Source organism: Saccoglossus kowalevskii, chromosome 8 (assembly GCF_978046115.1).
Source record: "Saccoglossus kowalevskii chromosome 8, keSacKowa6.1, whole genome shotgun sequence".
NCBI lineage: Eukaryota > Metazoa > Hemichordata > Enteropneusta > Harrimaniidae > Saccoglossus > Saccoglossus kowalevskii.
The window spans coordinates 13,932,664-13,954,996 of NC_140648.1; the positions used below are offsets into that span (position 1 = coordinate 13,932,664).

General features: G+C 36.2%; 1 protein-coding gene across 2 annotated transcripts; it reads right to left on the reverse strand.

Moving 5' to 3' along the window:
* Positions 1-10,709: 10,709 nt before the first annotated feature.
* LOC100371232 (NHP2-like protein 1) lies at positions 10,710-21,701 on the reverse strand. Of its 2 annotated transcripts, none has more exons than XM_078005572.1 (4): positions 21,662-21,701; positions 16,500-16,623; positions 12,656-12,793; positions 10,710-11,498 (listed from the first exon to the last, which is right to left on the reverse strand). In XM_078005572.1, the coding sequence occupies exons 1-4, from the start codon at positions 21,677-21,679 to the stop codon at positions 11,374-11,376; spliced, it is 405 nt and encodes a 134-aa protein (XP_077861698.1). In that variant the 5' UTR covers positions 21,680-21,701; the 3' UTR covers positions 10,710-11,373. The 2 variants fall into 2 exon arrangements, with proteins under 2 accessions (XP_077861698.1, XP_002741224.1); XM_002741178.3 differs by having other exon boundaries at positions 21,551-21,691.
* Between the last annotated feature and the right edge of the window lie 632 nt (positions 21,702-22,333).

A 22,333-nucleotide genomic window follows, 5' to 3' on the forward strand; every position in this document is an offset into this window, starting at 1 on the left:
CAAAACATTTCTTACGCATCTAAGGCAATTGCCTCGGTTTCACCCCCTCATTTACATACGAATACAAACTAATTGGAAACATAGTTCGAGAGTGGATTCATCGACGGAAAAATAAAAATAGCTATTTTTTCTTAATATTCGATTATTCTGAATATTATCCAACCATGAAACATACGCTCAAAGAAGGTGTCCCGTTTTAAACTAGTTCGAAAAACAAGAAAGTACCTAACGGTCGCGGAAGGATACACTCGATAAAGGTGAAAGTCGTTAAGCAAGGCGATGCATATTGTTACGCGCTTTACAGTACGTCCATGCACAGACCATTGATGTTTTGCCTCCGTTCGTTCAATGTCGCACTCCTACACTCATCCGTTATTTACGACTCCGGACTAATCGTTTTATGACACTTACTATAATTTGTACAAGTACATGAGCGTTTCAAGAGTAGAAAACAGAACAATCAGTCCGATCATAGACCATACAGAAGCACACATGCAACGAGTATTTTAATTGTCAATCTATATGTCAATTTCAGAAAAAATTTATATTGCCCGCGGTAATCCCGATTAATCGCTTAGAAGACGGTTGCATGTCTATATGGTTATACTGTAGGTTTTGAATTTGAACACGGAAAGTGTGACTGAAGATCGATATAATCTATAACTAATCCATATAAAGCATGGCAAAACAACAACAAACCAAAGAACAAACATACACAACTATTGAAATTAAAATGAAAATAATAAAAATTGCATTGGCTAATGTAATATTTTTATGATTTCAAAATGAATGCTGAAATTAATATGAAAGTAATGTATTTGAAATCGTTTACTTGTTACAAATAAATAAATAAACAAACAAACATAGTTCCCGGGTTTCCTGTGAACATACTTTTATTCAAGTTGCAAAAGTTTATTCCTTTTTGAAACATAAACCCATCATTTTAGTGTAAAGTTATAAGTAAACATCCATGATACCACTTATAGGACAGCATCACACTACATCACATATGGGAGATATATGTCCTATGGGACAGCATACATCATATCACCTAATGAAATCATCATATGATGATCACATCACCTACCCTCGGGCGGATATCCGGGTATTTTCACCGCCTGACAACTATCACAGTGAGAAAACAAAAGCCAAACACTCCTAGAAAACTGTACTATGGGATAGGTGGTGAGACTCTACTGAACAGTGTAACAAGATTACACCTACATGTGCAACATACATCTATATAAATTCGGTTGCTCGCGATTACTTACACCACCCCCGCTTTCACCGGCTCTTCGACCGACGTTCCACTGCAGCTCGCGCAGAGCCCATGTACCGTGCAGTGCGAACTCCGAACAGTTCGATGCGCGTTACTTATCATCAAAGCAGTTTTGCATAGAACTCATTTGCATATTCGAATATGTTCGAACTACAAGACCCTGTCGGTTAACAAAGTTATGCGTAAGCAAATAACACCGAATAAACGGCAAGGTAAAGACTATGTCTAATTATAGTAAACACGTACTGCGTGCGTGACTCGAACCGGCGCTCGCGTACGGCACCTAATCGCCTAGCTTCACTACACGTCTTCCCCTCGGCCACCGGGCATCCCCCCAAAAGGATGAAGGATGCTTAATAACCCGTCCACGCGATCCGCGCCACACAGCGTGGCCAGAATGCGGCAAAGGCCTTCAGATCTGGCTGTAGTAGGATGGTGAAAGTAATGGTACAGCATTGTAACAGTGAATAAGTACTGAGAAATAATTCTAAACTCATAGTTGCTGTCGACATAGGAAGTAAAGTAAGCAGTCTGAGCTTTAATAAGACGTTTCACGCCCCGACTCCGGATAAAATGTTCTGTTAATTAGATTAAAATATACATGACTTGCCCTAGAAAAGTGCAATCCTTTCCTACTTGCCAAAGCATTAGTTTCTACAATAAATGGCTAACTTTATAAACTTACTAGAACCTTTGTGTTCTATGCTGTTAGACGCGCAAAATCGAACCCGTTCAAGCCAGAAATAGTATTGAAATATTCACCAGAATACAAGATGAACGGAAATGTTAGGAAACTCCTTTCAGTGAAATTTGTCTTTAATGTTTCTTTCCCAACTATATACGATAACAGAACGTTTTTTCTTCCAAGTTTTAGTGTATCACGTGCGCCATTTCACTACTGTAACAGTAACATTACCTTGCAAAACATAGTCCGCGATAAAATGGTTCGTATTTACGTTTTTATTGAGGTCTGACATTAATAAATAGTTCGGATGTCACATACGTTTTTTTCTCACTTTTTGTAGTACGTTTTCAGATGTAACAGGTACAAGAAAATGGCCGTGCGCAGTGAGGTGATTGACCACAAAATTGAAGACTGCCTGTGGCAGAGGCACTATTGCGTAAAGCGCAAAGGCCTATGGGAAGGAGATTGCGTGCAGTGGTGCGCGTCTTAGCAACGTAAAACGTTCTGTGACGTAGCTCGTGCCTAGATCTCATCACATCACCTAAAGGAAAGCATCACATGACATCACCTATAGGAAAATACCTCATGAAATCACTTATAGGAAAGCATCACATCATGGTCATATATAGAACTGCATCACATAACATCACATATAGGGCATCGTCATATCACATCACCTATCCTCGGGGGGCGGAGCTACGTCACAGACGTTCTACGTTGCTAAGACGCGCATCACTGTACCACGTATTTCTATGGGCTTTGTGCGCGCTGCTGTGGAACGCCGGTGGAGCCGGTGAAAACTCGAGAAAACAACACAAACTCAGCTTTGAAGTAATCCTGAACAACCAAATTCATATATGTTACACACGTAGGGCTAATCTTATTACACTGTTCAGGGGACTCATAACAACCTTCGCAAAGTACCGTTTTCTGCGAGTTTTTGGTCTTTGTTTTCACCGCGAGGGTTGCCAGGCGGTAGAAAATGCCCGGATGTCCGCCCCCGAGGATAGGACTGCATCACATAACATCACATATAGGACATCGTCATATCACATCACCTATAGGACTGCATCACATAGTACCACATATAGGACATCGTCATATCACATCACCTATAGGACTGCATCACATAACATCACATATAGGACATCGTCATATTACATCACCTATAGGACTGCATCACATAACATCACATATAGGACATCGTTATATCACATCACCTATAGGACTGCATCACATAGCATCACATATAGGACATCGTTATATCACATCTCCTATAGGACTGCATCACATAACATCACATATAGGACATCGTCATATCACATCACCTATAGAACTGCATCACATAACATCACATATAGGACATCGTCATATTACATCACCTATAGGACTGCATCACATAACATCACATATAGGACATCGTTATATCACGTCACCTATAGAACTGCATCACATAACATCACATATAGGACATCGTCATATCACATCACCTATAGGACTGCATCACATAACATCACATATAGGACATCGTAATTATATCACATCACCTATAGGACTGCATCACATAACATCACATATAGGACATCGTCATATCACATCACCTATAGGACTGCATCACATAGCATCACATATAGGACATCGTCATATCACATCACCTATAGGACTGCATCACATAACATCACATATAGGACATCGTCATATCACATCACCTATAGGAATGCACCACATATATGACATCGTCATATCACATCACCTATAGAACTGCATCACATAACATCACATATAGGACATCGTCATATCACATCACCTATAGGACTGCATCACATAGCATCACATATAGGACATCGTCATATCACATCACCTATAGGACTGCATCACATAACATCACATATAGGACATCGTCATATCACATCACCTATAGGAATGCATCACATATAGGACATCGTCATATCACATCACCTATAGGACTGCATCACATAGCATCACATATAGGACATCGTCATATCACATCACCTATAGAACTGCATCACATAACATCACATATAGGACATCGTCATATCACATCACCTATAGGACTGCATCACATAACATCACATATAGGACATCGTCATATTACATCACCTATAGGACTGCATCACATAACATCACATATAGGACATCGTCATATTACATCACCTATAGAACTGCATCACATAACATCACATATAGGACATCGTTATATCACGTCACCTATAGGACTGCATCACATAACATCACATATAGGACATCGTCATATCACATCACCTATAGAACTGCATCACATAACATCACATATAGGACATCGTCATATCACATCACCTATAGGACTGCATCACATAACATCACATATAGGACATCGTCATATCACATCACCTATAGTACTGCATCACATAACATCACTCATATTTGTTCTTAAATGTTCGTTTTGTTTTTTTCTTTTGTTTATACAACCATAAAAACGTCTGTAGTATGTTTTTCGTGTTGTATAAAAATTATTATTATTATATAGCCTGAGGAGATCGTCACATCACATCACCTATATGACTGCATCACATATAGTATGGTGGATTATATATGGTTTACTTGTATTCTTGTATGACCTGTAATAAACCTTTCACTGTAATAGCTTTGGAGTTCGTGCGTGAGGAATTTAGAATTTGTAACCAAAACAAATCATGATGATTTTGTTTTTCTTACGGTGATCGCTGTTACAGCAATGAGTGTGATTTGTTCTGCATATAATGCAAAGTTGGAATTTAGCTGGATATTTAATTTCAAAGCGTTGTCATGAGGGTAATTGTTGTTTTGTAGTTTATCTCAACTATACTGTACATTCTAAGACTGTTATCATGGCAACGCAAATTATTCAGTTAATATATTCAATATCAGATCCGTACTGATGATTGACCAAATAATAGTGACTCTCTGCTTTGAATAGAAGATTGTTTTGCAGCTCCTATTTTTTTAAAGTATACCCTAACTTCCCTGATGATTTTCACGATTGTTCGACCTGTAACGATTATTTTGCAAAGCCACCTCACATTGCATACACTATGTCCGGGAAATCTATTATGAATAGATTGCATTTAGTGTTACATTACAAGATTATTTAACGTGTCTCAGACTACAAGAAGTAATGTTATAACAAGGTTTTTTTGACATGTTTCTGTTTACTTGCAGCGTTCTGAAAATAAAAAGATTCTCATTTCTTTTACAATTATTTATTCAAATGTTAGCATTTGCAGCAGTTCTTATTGAATTGTCGATTGAATTAAATATAGGTAAGACAACATGCGAATGCGACGTACACATATATCAAACGACACAGCCTCTATGATAGTGGCATATCGCGACGATCAGCAGTAATACATGTAAATACAACCGAATTTATACAGACAGCACCCAATCGAGCTAGTTATATCTTTACCTGATATGAGCGCGACGAAACTCACTCCCTATCTGACGTCACTGGTAGATTCGCTTTTATTGCACATGGAATACAGTGTACACTAACTCACAATTCGAACAGCTATTATTTAAAATTCTTTGTTGTCCGTGTTATTTTATTACTCGATTTGAAAAAAAGGTAATGGAATTACGCGATGTCTATCATGGTGTGTGCTTATAATCAATCGTTTTCTAACAACCCCTAGCCATGTACAGGTATATATTTCACGGAAATTACCTCACACAGTAACGGATGTTTACACTGTTACTATGGCAACAAATAGAAAGGGATGCATACATCACAATGCAGGCAAGTGACGTAGAAATCGACTGTCTTCACATTTAACAGGTTTCGTGCGGTAAAACAACACGTTAGTGTTGTATAAAATCAATGATTAAAAAACAAGAGCGTGTACAGTGTGTGCAATAATCGTGATGCATAATCCGGTGTATACTAGTATTCATAATATGTGTTCTAGTCGTCAATACTACATGTCAACATTTGAGAAAACATTTGAGCTACTTGAATTTAGCGTATATTGGTGGTGATTCACTTCTAGAACAAGTGTCACGTTCAAGCCGAATGCACTATGACGTTCACAACACGATGACAGTCAGACAAAATTTTACTTATAGATGCATCTATTTTGGGTTTTGTGCTTTCATTCATTGTGTAGATTTCACTTAGTTTAAAAGCTTTCCAGTCCACTAAATATAGCTGGAACATTTTATTGATGAAAACATGGATTTACCCATTCTTTGCTGTTATTGCTTTTTAAATTCAATTTTGAAAGACAATATTTAACAAAGTTAACAATGCACAACCCCACAACTAAATGCGTAAGTGTTACTGGTAGTATCTACCTGTTTTCTTGACATCAACAAAAAACTGTGCAGCGCCCAACGAACAATATGAGAGTGTTATGCTGACGTAAATGTCTATTCAATAGTTAGAGGTAATAAACGACTGTGGACTCTGTACCAGTATTTTAAAGTAAATGTAGTTAATTGCTCATAATAAAAATAAAAATATGATTCTTTACTTTCGTTGTGAATTTGCGCGCACTTTGCTGGCAATTTTGACTCCCTTTCTTGTGTTGTGAACGGAGCCTAAGTTCAAGCCTTAAAAATAGCTTAATAGCGCTGTACAATCCTTACAAATCTTTCATTTTGACGGGGAAAAATGCTATAATCATACATACACGTCCATTGTCAAAAAGAATTCGATACACTCGGCACTAATATTTATATATTTCACAATTCAAACTGAAACTCGAGGTTTCAATTAGTGTCGCATACGACTTGTTTACCACTTCCGTGTGACTGATAATGTTCTAGAACCGTACTGTGTCTGGGTGGAATTTTTAGAAACTGGTTGAATAGGTAATGGAACATTCTAGAAATTTGTAGTTAGTTCCAGACTCATTATGTATGCTGATGTAATGGTCTATTTATAGACAATGTGGGTATATATAGGGGAGTTGTTCAGCACTGAGATCAGATCGGAGATCTCGTTGAATTGTGTTGGAGTTTAAGTATCTAGTTATTGAAGTAGTGGAGTTTTACTGCATTATTGTACTTGATGTTTGCAGAGTATAATAATACCAGTACCAGTTGAAACCTCATCTGTTGACTCCGTGTTCGTATGTTATCATCGCCGCCAGGGAAGTCTTTATGTTACTGTTGCCATTTTGGTATTTGAACCATCACACTTGTACTATACCAATTACGGTAATATTACGTTGCGTGTGACAATTAGTCGATTGAATAACAAGGAATGTTTTCAAATGACATCGTTCCGCACTGTACTCGTTGAATGGCTGATTTGATTCAAGTTCCAAGTTTATTTTTTGGAAATGGGTATGGTCGGGGAATAGGTGTACCGGGGGCACCTCTAATGTTTCCACGATAATATCTTATTCCTGTTGATACAATGTATCACACAAATTAATAAAATCAGCATAGGAGTTTCCCACCAATTTAATGGGCCCTCTACGACGGTTACCAACTTATTGTAGCACATTCGACTCTTATCATGGATGTATTAATGGTAGTACGTCCACGGACTTATTAAGCTTTTCCTCAGTATGTTGAGTGAAGTAAGTATTGGGTTGACCGTCCTTTAAAATGTATAATAATATTTTACACAACTTTACTCACCCAAAACACTACAATTCATTGCACTGACATCCACACCACACTGGTTTGACATCAAACTCGTTTCGAATTGAAATATTTACAGATTCGTATTAGTATTACCGGTAGTATTACTCGACGACTTCGTTAAGATTATGACTTCTTCATCAAAATTGTCAGTTCAGTTCAAGTAAAAATAAAAAAAAGACGCTAATAAAAGATCTGTTTTTTATTTGCTGTAGGGGAATTATTTAGTCTGAACTAAAATAGGTTCCGTACCATATCTTCTTCACGTCTTCGGAGAGAATCTTAACAATATTTTTATTGTAATCGTAATTCACTTTTGAATACTTTTGTGAAAATATAATAAAAGTAGATAAAAATAACAATTTGTGATGCGATTGCCAAAGATGAGTTAAGGTTGTTTACAATGAAGCATGAAAATGGTTCCCACGCGTGGTTTCCGCTGAAACAATAGAGTAACTATCCCCGTGGTATAAAATAACAATTTGTGATGCGATTGCCAAAGATGAGTTAAGGTTGTTTACAATGAAGCATGAAAATGGTTCCCACGCGTGGTTTCCGCTGAAACAATAGAGTAACTATCCCCGTGGTAATGGCAATTGTCTACGCGAGCGTACAATTAAAGGGGAACCGCTCAATCCCATGGATTGCACCAAAGAATCATGGGACACTATTGTTTATGTTGTTTACAATGTTAATCTATCTTTTGTTATCCATTGTTATTTTAATCCAGAAAGTAAATTTATTGTAAAATTAATCTTAACTGGAAGGTGCCCATTTAAAGAATGTGTCAATTGAAGCAAAATATATCAATGCTTGGATGACTTTTTAGATGGTACCCGTGAGCGTTTATTATGGGATAATAATTCGTTCACAATAGTTGACGATTTCAGCCCCCGCCCCTTCGCCGCTGTTACCATGAATATTAAACAGTTTTCATAACGGCGTTTGGACTTTCTGCTCATAAAGAATAAAAAAACAACTACATACTAGTATATTGATGTCCACTATCATTTTGGTAGTAAAACTCGACATCGCGATGGCTAACAAAGCAAACTTATGAAATAACACTCACACAGAGTATATAGTAGTAATTAACTTGTATTATAGCTTCATTAATATATCATGAAATATTATTTCAGTGAAGAACATTTGTCGACAATCGACTGAATTACCTGATTAAGCTTGAACAGTTATTATCATTGACTGCACTATTTTATCTTGGCCATAAAGATTTGTTTCACACTTATACAGTATTGAAGTTTTGAAACCGGTTTAATCTTTAAATAATTATGCTTGATATTTTATTTCTGTGGGAACAATATAAAAAATCGTAAAATAAACACGCGTTAGCAGCAAATGTGCATGGTCTCCGAGATTTACCTTTATGTAGCAAGTAGCATACCTAGTTTCGCAACTTATTCGAAGCACGCACGCACTAGCGTTTTTATCTTATTTTAAATTAATACTCTTGTTTACTGTTTTTATACTTTCACAATAAATCATATCATGTTTTTCAAACATATTTAACATACTCAAAATATCGTAAAAAATAGTCCGAGTCTCAATGTCTTCAAATATAACAGCGTTCATTAAACTCAAGTTTAGATGACTGAATTATTTCCTTCATGCATTATGACATTTCTAAAATTAATCAAATCTTCCGTTCAGTTATTTATGTTCTGTGACTTGACCTTAAAGCAAATGAAGGACCAGCTGCGAGTACGGCAACATTAATTCATCAAATATAATTTTAAGATTTAACCTTGACTTTCCCTTGAACTGTTTGGGAGTCAATGAATGATTTCTTGATATTCGGTTATCACGGGGATGAATCACAATCCTTTTGTGTCGACAATCCTAATGTCTGAAAATAACAAATTTAATGACACCAAATGTACCAGAAATGATTAAAATACCATCACAAGAAGAGTTATGGACCCACAGCTAACTATTAGGGTGTTCACTTTTGCTAGACTTTTGGTAGTGACCTGCATACCTAAAATCAATTAGGAAATTTTCAAACCACTATGGATCTGAACTAGACCTTGAAACATTTTAATTACATACACTTCTGAATGATTTGGACAATCTTAATCAGAAGACTGGCAAATTTGGGACAGTTTTGTTTTTCGATATGGAAACAATTCTTTAAACTAGTTTTTTTGCTTTTAAATCCTCATGTGCACAAAGCACACACGGGAGATGAGTTTGGGGCGTCTTGTAAGCAAAAATCTCTAAAACCTGATATTTTCAAAAAAATGTGCTACCAAGAGATAATGAGCAAACATCTGTGTAAGCAAAACCTCAAATTTACCGTGCTGTGCAGAATTTAGTTTTGCAGCCACATCCTTGCATATTAAGTAGTTAGTATGCATATTCTCATCTCAGTCTGTGCAAGCAAAATCTCAAGAATTTTGCAAAAGATTTTGACCAAATTTGATATATATTGGTACCTACATCTGGACTACTGGTAGTTTATGAGCAGACAATTTATGAATGCAATCAAATGTTGTATGGTAAATTTGAATTTTGCCCAAATTTGGAAAAGTCCTTGCTCACACAAAAAATACAATAACATGTGCTAAGAGTTCCTAATGGAAACATGCATGTTTGGTTGGCAATTTACTTTTGTGCTAAATTATATGATTAATATAATTTTTATTTAGCACGACCACGAAATCCAGCCTGATTGATGTTCATCTCCCTCAAGGACAGATACACATGAATACTGCTGTACGCTTTGGCAGGAATTTTTCAGATTTGTCATGACCTACATGCAAACCAAACTGGGAGGGGGTAATACAGTTTTTTATTTTCACTAATTTGCTTCCAAGTGATAAAATAGCAATCTGCTAATGTAAAATACCAGTGGAATTAATTTTCGCTGAAGACTTTTTGGGCGTTTAGTATGAAATTTATTTTCAGATTGTTGAGTTGAATGTAAAATATAGGAAAAAGGTATCTTCGCTGGATGTTATTTTAACTGAATCATTCCTTCAGCAAAAATTAGTTGCAAGCGAAAATAAAGTATTTTACAGTATACCGGTTCTCAGTAAAGGGGAATCACCTGAAATTCTCATTATATTGGGTAGTTGGGTGTTAAAAAAAATATTACAATTTCTGTTTATCATAGTTTATTTCAAAACATTACAATCATGATTACAATTATCTGTGACAAGTACAAAAGAGTTTAATGAATGTTGATCATTTATTCATTGTGTAAACTTAGAATTTTTAATACTTCTCAGTTTAATTAAAATGCAGAAAAATATTTTTTTTTGGTCAAAGGAACATGATCAAAATGATAAAAGAATAAGTTTTGTTGGGTGTGGTGGTGTCAATTCTTGAAAACAATTTGTTGTTTCAACAGTAGAGCAGCCACCCAAAGTTCACTCCACTCTTCCAAAAAAATACAAATTACATTTCTGCCTGTCCACAAATTTTAAATTCACAATTTCATGCTCTTGATATTGAAAAATCATTAAATTGTGAAAAAATAAATTTAAATTTGTTGGTATTGACACACCAGTAGAAGCATTTTAACTGATGCTTTTTAACTTCTAGTCCATTTTCTAGAATTGTGTTTTTATTTGAGAACAGTTTGTAAATTCAAATACATGGGGAGGCAAGATGTAATACTCATGGGGAAAAAAAATCACAAATGGTATTAGCAACAATATGATGTAAAATTAAAAGAAACAGAATTTAAAAAAAAATTTAAGCCTGGAATTGAGATATACATAAATGTATTTTTTTTCTCTTTTTGAATAAATAGGGACTCTCAAATAAGCAGTCTCTCAATGTTCTGCTGTATTGCTTGTATCTGAGGTTTGAGCTGTGATCCTTCGTTTATAGTGACGGAGCAAGCAATGACCGGACGAGATACACCACATGCACGGCCCAGAGCTGAAATGTTAAAAAAGAAATGCGTTAATTAATTCCTCTGAAGTCCATATTGTGTCTCAATAATAATTTACAGTACAGAAACAATATGCAAATCACAACAGTTGCTGAAGGGCAGAGGCCAATATTGGTCCAGTATCCTAGATGTTTGCAATATGAATACATAGCTGGTTATGCAAGACTGGTGGTGAATGTTTGGCTCCGACTGTGATACAACTTGTATACAATATCTGAACCATAAATCTCAATACATCATTCCTGGAAGTTGTACTGACAGAGTACATGCCTCTGTATGGAATATAGCTACGTTCTCATACGTCTAAAAAATGCCGGTGTTAAAACTGTTTTTTTGTTGTGCAAATATTAGATAATCTGCTGAATTGTTTGCTCGCGTTTTCACTTAGTAAAAACACCAGTGTTTTGCGCCCTAGTATCTCAGAAAGGTCAATAAACAAATGATATGGTCAGTCGACAAAATGGCGTCCCCTCTGGTGAATGCATTTGTTTTGTTTCTGTAAATAAGTCGGTGATAGAGGGCGTTTAGCCGTCGTATTATGTTCACACGGCACATTGCATTGTGCAAGAGCCAGTGTGACAACGGCGTACTGTAGAATACTTTATTTTCGCTTGGAATTTATTTTCGCTATTTTCGCTGAAGGGATGTTTCAGTGAAAATAAAATCCAGCGAATATACTTTTTTTCCTATGTTTCACATTAAATTTATCACAAATCAGTGAAAATAAATTCCATACAAAATGCCCTAAAAGCCTTTTCAACGAAAATTAATTCCAGCGAAAATAAAGTATTCCACAGTATTCTGTTCACACACACACATTTTAACAACGTTCTCAAATAAAAGGCATTGTGACAACGGCTTATTTCGTCCAGTGAGAACACCACTTATAACATGTCAATATTACATATAGGGGTCAATACAATGGTGTGTTCAAATCAACAGCTGTGTTTGGCCCAAAACAATCTTTATAGATGGACAAATACAGATCAAAACAATATTGACTTTGACCGGTTTTAATGTGACATTTGCATCATAGAAGCAATCCCTGTTCCCAAAGCCAAAGGCAACGTACCCTGAGAGTACATCAGTCTTAACCATAAGACTCCAGGTTTAAAAAGACCAATTTTTTATCACCAATCCCTACCTTGCTTGGATCTTACAAAAACGTAGGGTACATTTTTATCCTCACATAATAGAGGCAGATGCAACAAGATTTCCAATGGCTCTGTGTCTGCCGCCATGACAATAAACTCTGCTATACCACGATTCAGTGTTTTAGTTGCTAAAATGAAAATAAAACAATGAATGAATGAGAAGACAAAGCAGTGCACTACCATGCAGGAATGAATTTGAAGTACATCAATAACTGGATGTCAGAGTAAATAATGATTTGCTTTATAGAAGCACATGTCTAATTGAAGCACATGAAACAAACAATTGAGTGTATTGTATCCATGATCATTAAAAATACAAATTATTTTCACCATAGCCACACCAGTCATTCAAGTAATCATTTGTGCTACTAATAGAACATAAATGGAATTTTTAAATATACCGTAAAAACCCGCAAATAAGCGCCACCCTCAATTAAGAGCCACTCAGTGAAAATTTGGTACATTTGACCCTCCATTAAGAGCCACCAAGAGTTGAGTGGTTTTGTCAATAAGAACCCTGAAATAAGCGCCAGCCGCCCGGTTGTTTACAATCAGGCAGACACCAAGCTTATCGTGCCTCACTTCCACCCTGCATTGTTTATTGCCCCACAGAAGGTGTGAGACAAATAAAGATTATCCCCATAACTTGCCTGATGTCCTATGTAATTGAGAACGGAAGAATGATAGACGAAAGAAATGCACTGAGAGCGTGAATGTGACTGTCAACTTGTCCATTTTATATTTCTGACACACAATCGACCAATTCACAAACTATTCAGTAATAACTACTAGTATGTTTTTTGCCGAAACACCGAAGGACACGTTGAGATATTCATTGTCAATGTTGTCTTTATAACCAAGTAAAGAACGTCACGATTTTAGAACGCCTTTATCGGAAAATCGGAGGTATCGAAAATGCATTCTCACAGACGGACCGGAACAGGAAGTCAGCAGAAAACAAAAGATTTTTTCCTTAGCGTGGGGGAAATTTGGTTAGCGTGGGGGAAAACAGAGGTGTTAATCCGGAACGTTTGAGGGATCGTGACGTAGCTCCGACTGTGAGAATGTAATGATTACGCAGCCCACTCTTGCTGATCGTGATTTTGGGTTATTTTTTGCATTTCATTTGAGACGTTCGTTTTGGGGTGATTCGAGACCAAATGTTCAGGGAAGTAACAAAATAACTGGCATTAGTTTGGAGAGGGCTCTCGTGCCGAAAATAATCAAAATCGAAGTCGAATGGATTAGTTCCATAAACTTGCGCGATCAACTTGTCTTACAGCAAAGTGAAGTCTACGTGACCCGCCTGACCCAAATATTTAAATTAGCTATTTGTGAGAATTGAAAATAATCTGAACTTGTACCAATCAGAAAATGCCTTGTAACAGGCCTGGGCTTTCGTGAATGATTTCGTCTCTCCGATTGGTCACAGGAAATTATTTTTAATACATGTAATTGTTACTTTCTCGGTATCGTCTCGTATTTGGTTATATAGGGGTGGGGCTATAGTTTGACCCTGTTTGCGTGGACTGTGAAGTACGTGAATATCATTAACATATCATTATAAGCTGGCTTGATTATGAAACAGGAAATATAAACCAAAGCTGTACTGTCAGACTTTTAGCGCAATTAAAACAATGCCCAAGTACCCAAGCTGTAAAAATCTATAGAAAAACGTGTTTTTATTTATTGTTTTTGCCATAAATACAAGTGATTGGGCATCATTTTTTTCATTCGTTCCATGCTTGCTTTGCAAGTATGTCTTCTCCTGTCGCTGCGTGTCAGATCAATTCTATCCGAAACTATTTTATATCGTCACCAAATCAACCACCACGCCCGCCACAGCCACGCAAGTTATTCCCAGTTTTCAAGAAAAAAGTTTGCCGTACCAAACTTGGTAAACAATTGTACAACGGAAGTACAAGTGATTCGAGTGTTGGGTCAGACACTGAGAGTGCTACCAAATCAGACTTCAGGCATCGCTACGCATTGTCAGTGAAACGTGACTTCAGGCATTGCTACACATTGTCGATGAAACGTCGAATCGTCGTATTTATTTGACTTTTGTTATTCCCATAACAGTATTTTTACAGAATAAATTAATTGCAATGATACATCATTAATAATTACTTGTCTGTTTTGGTTGTGTGTGTGTTTGCCTATCCCCTTCCCTATTTCACAATGAAAAAAATTGATGACCCTGGTTTAAGAGCCACTGGCTACAAAGTTGTCAACATGTTACCTCAAATAAGCACCACCCAGAAATGAAAGTGTTACAAAGTGGCTCTTATTTGAGGGTTTTTACGGTAGTTGTGATTTTGTTCAGCCAAGGCAAATCACTACTAAACTAGTACCTACTGTAAAAACCCTCAAATAAGAGCCACTTTGTAACACTTTCATTTCTGGGTGGTGCTTATTTGAGGTAACATGTTGACAACTTTGTAGCCAGTGGCTCTTAAACCAGGGTCATCAAACTTTTTCATTGTGAAATAGGGAAGGGGATAGGCAAACACACACACAACCAAAATAGACAAGTAATTATTAATGATGTATCATTGCAATAAATTTATTCTGTAAAAATACTGTTATGGGAATAACAAATGTCAAATAAATACGACGATTCAACGTTTCATCGATAATGTGTAGCGATGCCTGAAGTCCGATTTGGTAGCACTTTCAGTGTCTGACCCTAACACTCGAATCACTTGTACTTCCATTGTACAATTGTTTACCAAGTTTGGTACGGCAAACTTTTTTCTTGAAAACTGGGAATAACTTGGGTGGCTGTGGCTGGCGTTGTGGTTGATTTGGTGACTATATAAAATAGTTTCGGATAGAATTGATCTGACCAGCAGCGACTGGAGAAGACATACTTGCAAAGCAAGCATGGAACGAATGAAGAAAATGATGCCCAATCACTTGTATTTATGGCAAAAACAATAAATAAAAACACGTTTTTCTATAGATTTTTACAGCTTGGGTACTTGGGCATTGTTTTAATTGCGCTAGACGTTTGGTTTATATTTCCTGTTTCATAATCACGCCAGCTTATAATGATATGTTAATGATATTCACGTACTTCATAGTCCACGCAAACAGGGTCAAACCCTATATAACCAAATACGAAACGATACCGAGAAAGTAACAATTACATGTATTAAAAATAATTTCCTGTGACCAATCGGAGAGACGAAATCATTCACGAAAGCCCAGGCCTGTTACAAGGCATTTTCTGATTGGTACAAGTTCAGATTATTTTCAATTCTCACAAATAGCTAATTTAAATATTTGGGTCAGCAGGTCACATAGACTTCACTTTGCTGTAAGACAAGTTGATCGCGCAAGTTTGTGGAACTAATCCATTCGACTTCAATTTTGATTATTATCTCAACGTGATCCTTCGGTGTTTCGGCAAAAAACATACTAGTAGTTACTACTGAATAGTTTGTGAATTGGTCGATTGTGTGTCAGAAATATAAAATGGACAAGTTGACAGTCACATTCACGCTCTCAGTTCATTTCTTTCGTCTAGCATTCTTCCGTTCTCAATTACACAGGACATCAGGCAAGTTATGGGGATAAACTTTATTTGTCTTTCACCTTCTGTGGGGCAATAAACAATGCAGGGTGGAAGTGAGGCACGACAAGCTTGTGTCTGCCTGATTGTAAACAACCGGGCGACTGGCGCTTATTTCAGGGTTCTTATTGACAAAACCACTCAACTCTTGGTGGCTCTTAATGGAGGGTCAAATGTAACAAATTTTCACTGAGTGGCTCTTAATTGAGGGTGGCGCTTATTTGCGGGTTTTTACGGTAATACCAACAAGTACATACCTTCATTAGCACCTTTTCTCAGCTGTTTATAGTTTGAAGCTTGTTGAACTAAATCAAGAATCTCTTTTGTTAACTGTGGATCAGCCAGTGGATAAGCTTTGGGATTAACTTCCTCTACAGTCGCCTATAGGAATAAAATAAACTAGCATTTTATATGTGGAATTGATATAATCTTCAAACTATACAATCACCAAGAGTTTTAAATCTCCATGTTGTTGTTGTATGTCGTAGATATTCTGTGGATGTGAGCACGTTTGCTGAGAGCATTATTTTTTTATTCATTTCCACTATCCGTTGATGCTTTTAGCAGGCAATGGTCAAACTTAACTTGACTGCATTATTTAGAAAACTTGGCAAATAGTAATTAATTTTTATAACTACTATTCCCACAAAAAACCCTCATAGAGAATGTAAAGAAATATACATTACATGAAATTAATTGACAAAAATATTTGCGTTCATGTTTAGCTCACTAGCACGGGCCAAAAACATTAGCCCATCCTAAGATAATGTTTGCCAATGCTCAGAACAGGCTAAGAAAACGCAAGCAACAAGCTAAATCTGAAATCTGTTACATTTTTAAGACAGGTCCTGAGTCTCAGTATGGGACAATGAAATATGCATGAACACTTAGCTTGAACTAATTGCCCTCCGAGATGACCCATGATAATAAAATACCATTGTATTTGTTGTCTTTTTTGAAAGATTTATTATTACATCCATGACGAGTCATTTCACAACATAAGCATGCATATACTTTATCATGAGACGTTGTACTACTTCCTGTTATTTTAAAAATTTTTGCGTTTACATTGTTATTGTTTTATAACCATATACCTAAAAATGGTCACTCTACTAAGAACTCCAAGTTAAAAGGCCTGGAGATTTTTATATTCTTAGTAAGATTTGTCATTCCTTAGTCTGTATTCAATACAAATCCCTGCATGTGAAAACACAACTAGGTCAAACTGATATGGAAAAAAACATCTGATTATCTTAATTCGTACAGGAGCATAGGCTGAACTAATTGTAAGATAGATCGGTCAGACATTTCTGGCCCTGACGTTTTTGGTTTGAATATTTGTATGGAGTCTCATACTTTAACAAACGTGGTGTATTTATAGTTATTCACTAAATTTGTTACAAGACATCATATTTTTTAACTTACATCTCTTACATCGCAAACACTGCACGTTTATTTAATTACTTCTCATACATTATTATAAACCATGCTTGTAACGTACAGGTTATTAGAAAATGTATATAAGTATGACGTGATCATTTCAATTTTAACATCGGTACACAAGATCATTTTAATAACACGCAAAACACCAGCGGCCAAAATGTTTGCTTTTGAAAAAAGACAACATTATTGACAGGGGCAGAAATGTTCGCAAAAGTCAGTCCCAGTCACTTGAGGGCTAAAAATTCAAATATATTTATTATTAATTTTTTCCCGATTTTTTATTTATAATATACTATTTGTCTCAATAACAAATTTTGAAACAAGACAACCATGAACCATGATATCAATGCATCATCCATTTCAAAAGTTCATTTTTCAACTTAACATGTAAAAATACATCCGGGGTTACAATTAAAGTGAACCTAAATGCGGCCTTAATTTATAGTTGTGTACTGTAGAATACTTTATTTTCGCTTGGAATTTATTTTCGCTATTTTCACTGAAGAGATGATTCTGTGAAAATAAAATCCAGCGAATATACTTTTTTTCCTATATTTCACATTAAACTCATGAAAAATCAGTGAAAATAAATTCCAAGCAAAACGCCCAAAAAGCCTTTTCAGCGAAAATTAATTCCAGCGAAAATAAAGTATTCCACAGTATATTCTAAACTGTATTCGAAATAATTTTGCAGCGGTTTAATTTTGTTTTAATTATAACTGTAGCTTGGATAGGCCATTTGAAGTGCTTACAATTATTATAAAACACCATGGAGGCCATTCATGGAGGGGAATAAATAACGAACGAACATATTTAACATCCGGGTACTTTTCAAAGCTATGACGTTTTAGTATCTGATCACATTCGTATACGCCATTGTACATAGCCATTCATGCTGCCAAGCATTGTGTACTACTAGTATAAACTCAACTTTTATATGCACAATGTGCTTTTTAGAACTTGGGTTAGAGCATTATGCGTTTGAACCACAGTATTCTGAGAGTGGAAGCCCAATTGGGTTAAAGTACCGTACTTCCCCAATCGTAAGCCCCCACCCGAGTATGAAGCCCATCCCTTTATTTTTACTAGGTATTTATCGAGTTGAGGGCATTCACGATTATAAGCCCACAATGTTTTTACTGGGCGTCGACGATATTCTTTAAAATATGCGTCTAAAAAGTGTGTTTAATTTCATAATAATTGTGATTGGCATGGTAGTTTGGTTCGTGCTTTTATGAGAAAACTCGCATTAATTTCAGAGTGCATGGTGAACGTACACAGCATTCACATCCCAGGGTTCTCCCCAGGGCTTTTTAGCGCCGAGGTCCGCGGCGCTATACCTGTGAATCTCGGCGCTTCACTTGGGACCTCGGCGCTATGTGTTCCCACCTCGGCGCTTGATTTCATATTTGACATGCCAATATCAGATGTGAAAAAGCTTTGTTCGCTACGCCGGTCGGCCCCAACCGTCACTCAAAATTAGTGACCACCACGGAAATGCTTCCGACGAGGACTATTGTCTGATTGTTGGTATAATTACGTACCGACCGACACGCATCCTGCCAGTCGTGGATTATAATTTATAAACAATAGACCTAGTCGCACGATGCGTAGCGCATAGTCAAAATTGTGGAATTAGCACCTCTTTATTTGTAAGTAAATACTTTCTGCGATAGACACAGTCTCTAGATTGAAAGCTAAAATTATTTCAAAATCAATTTCACCTCGATATAACATGGTCAAATCGGAGTTCACGATCAGTTCACGCTACTCAAGAAAAAAACAACGTGTTTATTGCGTGATTTGGTAAAATACATTTGAACTGTTATCATTGCGAATCATGTAAAAACTCTTTTTTCAAGACCTAATTTACCTTTTAAAAATTGCAAATCACCTCTTTCGAAAGCTGTCATGCAGTTTTCAATTGAAATCGATGCCAACACATCGTGCTACGACATCGCTTTACTTCCGCAATGTAATTTTTATGATCACTACCATTCGGAAAACTTCGGGTTTTACCGGCATTACCATGCGGCATTTTGATTGGTTAATGGAATTCTTGACCCATCGGGTCAAAGGACACATGCTAATGTTTCACAAACATCATGGCGGGTCTGTTTTTTTTTACCGAAGCGATCAAGTGATCAAAAATAATCGCTCCCGATAAAAATAAGTCGGATTTTACTTACATTTCATATCAAAAAAAAAAAGAAGTAAAATTTGTTGAGGAATTATTGCTATAACTGGTGTATAACATGGCCAAGTAAGTTATGTCACGTCGTAACTTTGATGATCGTTTTGAAGCTTTATTTGTTCGCTCATTACTGTAATTGTAAACGTTTTAGAAGTTGATGGTACGAATAATAAATTACAACAATACGTCAATTAATTACGTGATCGATTTTTTGAAGGAGAATGTTTTTGGAGTGAATAAAATTATGAGATTCGTGAACATAAGTCTGGCTTAACGTTTTGAATGCGTTTCCTTCAACGTTTTACAAAACAATTAAATTGCAACAATAATGTATTTGTGTTTGTTTTTAGTCTGCAGTATTTGTATTTCGAGAATGTTTCAAACTCTTCTAAATTGTGAAACATAATGTGTTGATTCCATTAAAAAAAATATTTGCCCTGTGACTGAGCTCACTAATATTCATAATTGTAAATAAGTTCTGTTAATCAATGAAGGAAAGATATGTAAATGATATGCAAATTATTATGCAAATTAGCCCCGGCGCTATGCATTTTTTCTGGGGAGAACCCTGCATCCTTTCTATTCTGTCAGTTACTCAGGATGAACCCCGATGTTGCAATTCTGGAGTAATCCATATTTCTTTGAGTAGTAGCTTTCGAAAAGCCAAAAATGGATCGATACTTCAGCATCCAGACTTTGAAATAATTTGCAAGCACAGTGCAGTACTGGAAACAGCTTTTATTAGACAGTTAGACAACAAAAAACAAAATGCCTGTCTCGATCAATCGCACATCCATAATGTTTGTATGTTGATACGCTTGTAAATAACATTAACGTAAAAGTTGAAACAACCTAGACTAGAAGTCAATTCACCAGTCCAGCCAACTATGGCTCTCTAAGTTGTTTATATTTAATCAGATACTATTTCGTCATCATGCTTTATTACCTTTCCTGTTTATACCTCATGAGGGAGTTTTTTATAGCAAGATGGCGCAGTCCTTCGCAGGTTTATGGTTTCTCATATTTAAATCATCATAACTCTGAAGATAATCATTTTTTTAATTTTTTTTTTTCAAATTTATAATCAATTTACATAACTTGATAAATACAAACACCAAATTAGGCTCTATTTAGTTTCCTTTTTATATAACCATTCTTTTCAATCGAAAACAAGCTTATTTTGTTCAAAAAAATTCAAGATTCTTTCTGTCGATTTTTGTACCGAAATTGCAGAAAAGTAACAATGCTCAGTGCCTGACCACGGAGAAATGGGTAATACTAGCAATTACTGATGGTGTAACAACACATATTCGATGCATATTATATTGGGCAATTCACCTTCATGGCCATACAAAAGCTAATCCCTTCCACCAATCATGGACATGCTGCACTTTAGTTGTACTGTAAAAAAAACACTACTGCAACCCTCTTCTCCGCGAACAGTGTTGTTTTGACGTCAAAGTTAATAGTTATGGTTAATTGTCGACAGTGGGTTGACTGCCACTAAACACGGACTAGAAGAACAACGGCCCTTTTCGTTTTGAGGCCTGGCGCCATGTTTTTCTCTCTCTCAGACAAATATCATCTCATTGATTTACCCTTAAAAGACGGTTTGTGAGAGAGAAGATCAAGCACAATCCATCCTAAATTGTACATAAGTGATAAGCTTACCATTATCAATTACTTTTATGTCGTTGATTTGAGTTGAAAGGGAATGTTTGGTCCTCTCGGCGGATAGCTTCACGGAGGACTTTCAGCTTGATAAACACGTGTATTACTTGCCTCGTTCTGGCTTTTCATCGGTCAAAGGTTTGGGTCAGAGGTCATAGCTTGTCGTCAGGTCTGCGTCAGATATTGTTAGATGAAGTTACGTAGTTTTCACTGCCATGTCATTGTATGCTTTGTAGTTTCATTTCTGATACTAGAATACGCTCTAAACACAGTATCACTCCGGGTATTATTTAGAAACAAAACAAGTATTACCGGTATGAGATCAGAGATTACAGCAGAGTACTGTAAAATTTAATCCTTTCGCATAGTCGTCTGCTTCAAAAATCGCGCCAAAAACAAATGTTGATTATTCACAATCTACAAGGAGTTTGACACTACAGTTTATTTAGACTAATTCTTTCAAACTCGGTGTTGATAACAGAAACAAGGTGAGTTGAATTTTTATATTTTAAACTTTTGCTTATTCACTTATTCAATGTTACCGGGTATAAAAATAATGGCTCATGATTTTGGTGAGAGAAATATAAATGTGATCAAGAAGCGACGTGATACAGAGGTGGTAGTTTGATGAAATAATAGTAACTCGCCGTATTGTAGGAACAATTAATATTATTTATCGTGATTTGCCACAACTTTGTTTCACCAAACGCTTTTTGTTTTAATTTGTCGTCACTTTTAAGGTCGCAATACTGGTTACGTCAAAATTGTCATCGCCAAGTGCAC

Excerpts from the sequence above, each read along its gene's own strand:
- LOC100371232 (XM_078005572.1), bottom strand. Across the intron at positions 12,794-16,499 it reads GAGAAAAGGTGCTAATGAAG|CAACTAAAACACTGAATCGT; the intron begins GTATGTACTTGT and ends TTTTCATTTTAG. Across the intron at positions 11,499-12,655 it reads TTTTGTAAGATCCAAGCAAG|CTCTGGGCCGTGCATGTGGT; the intron begins GTAGGGATTGGT and ends TTAACATTTCAG.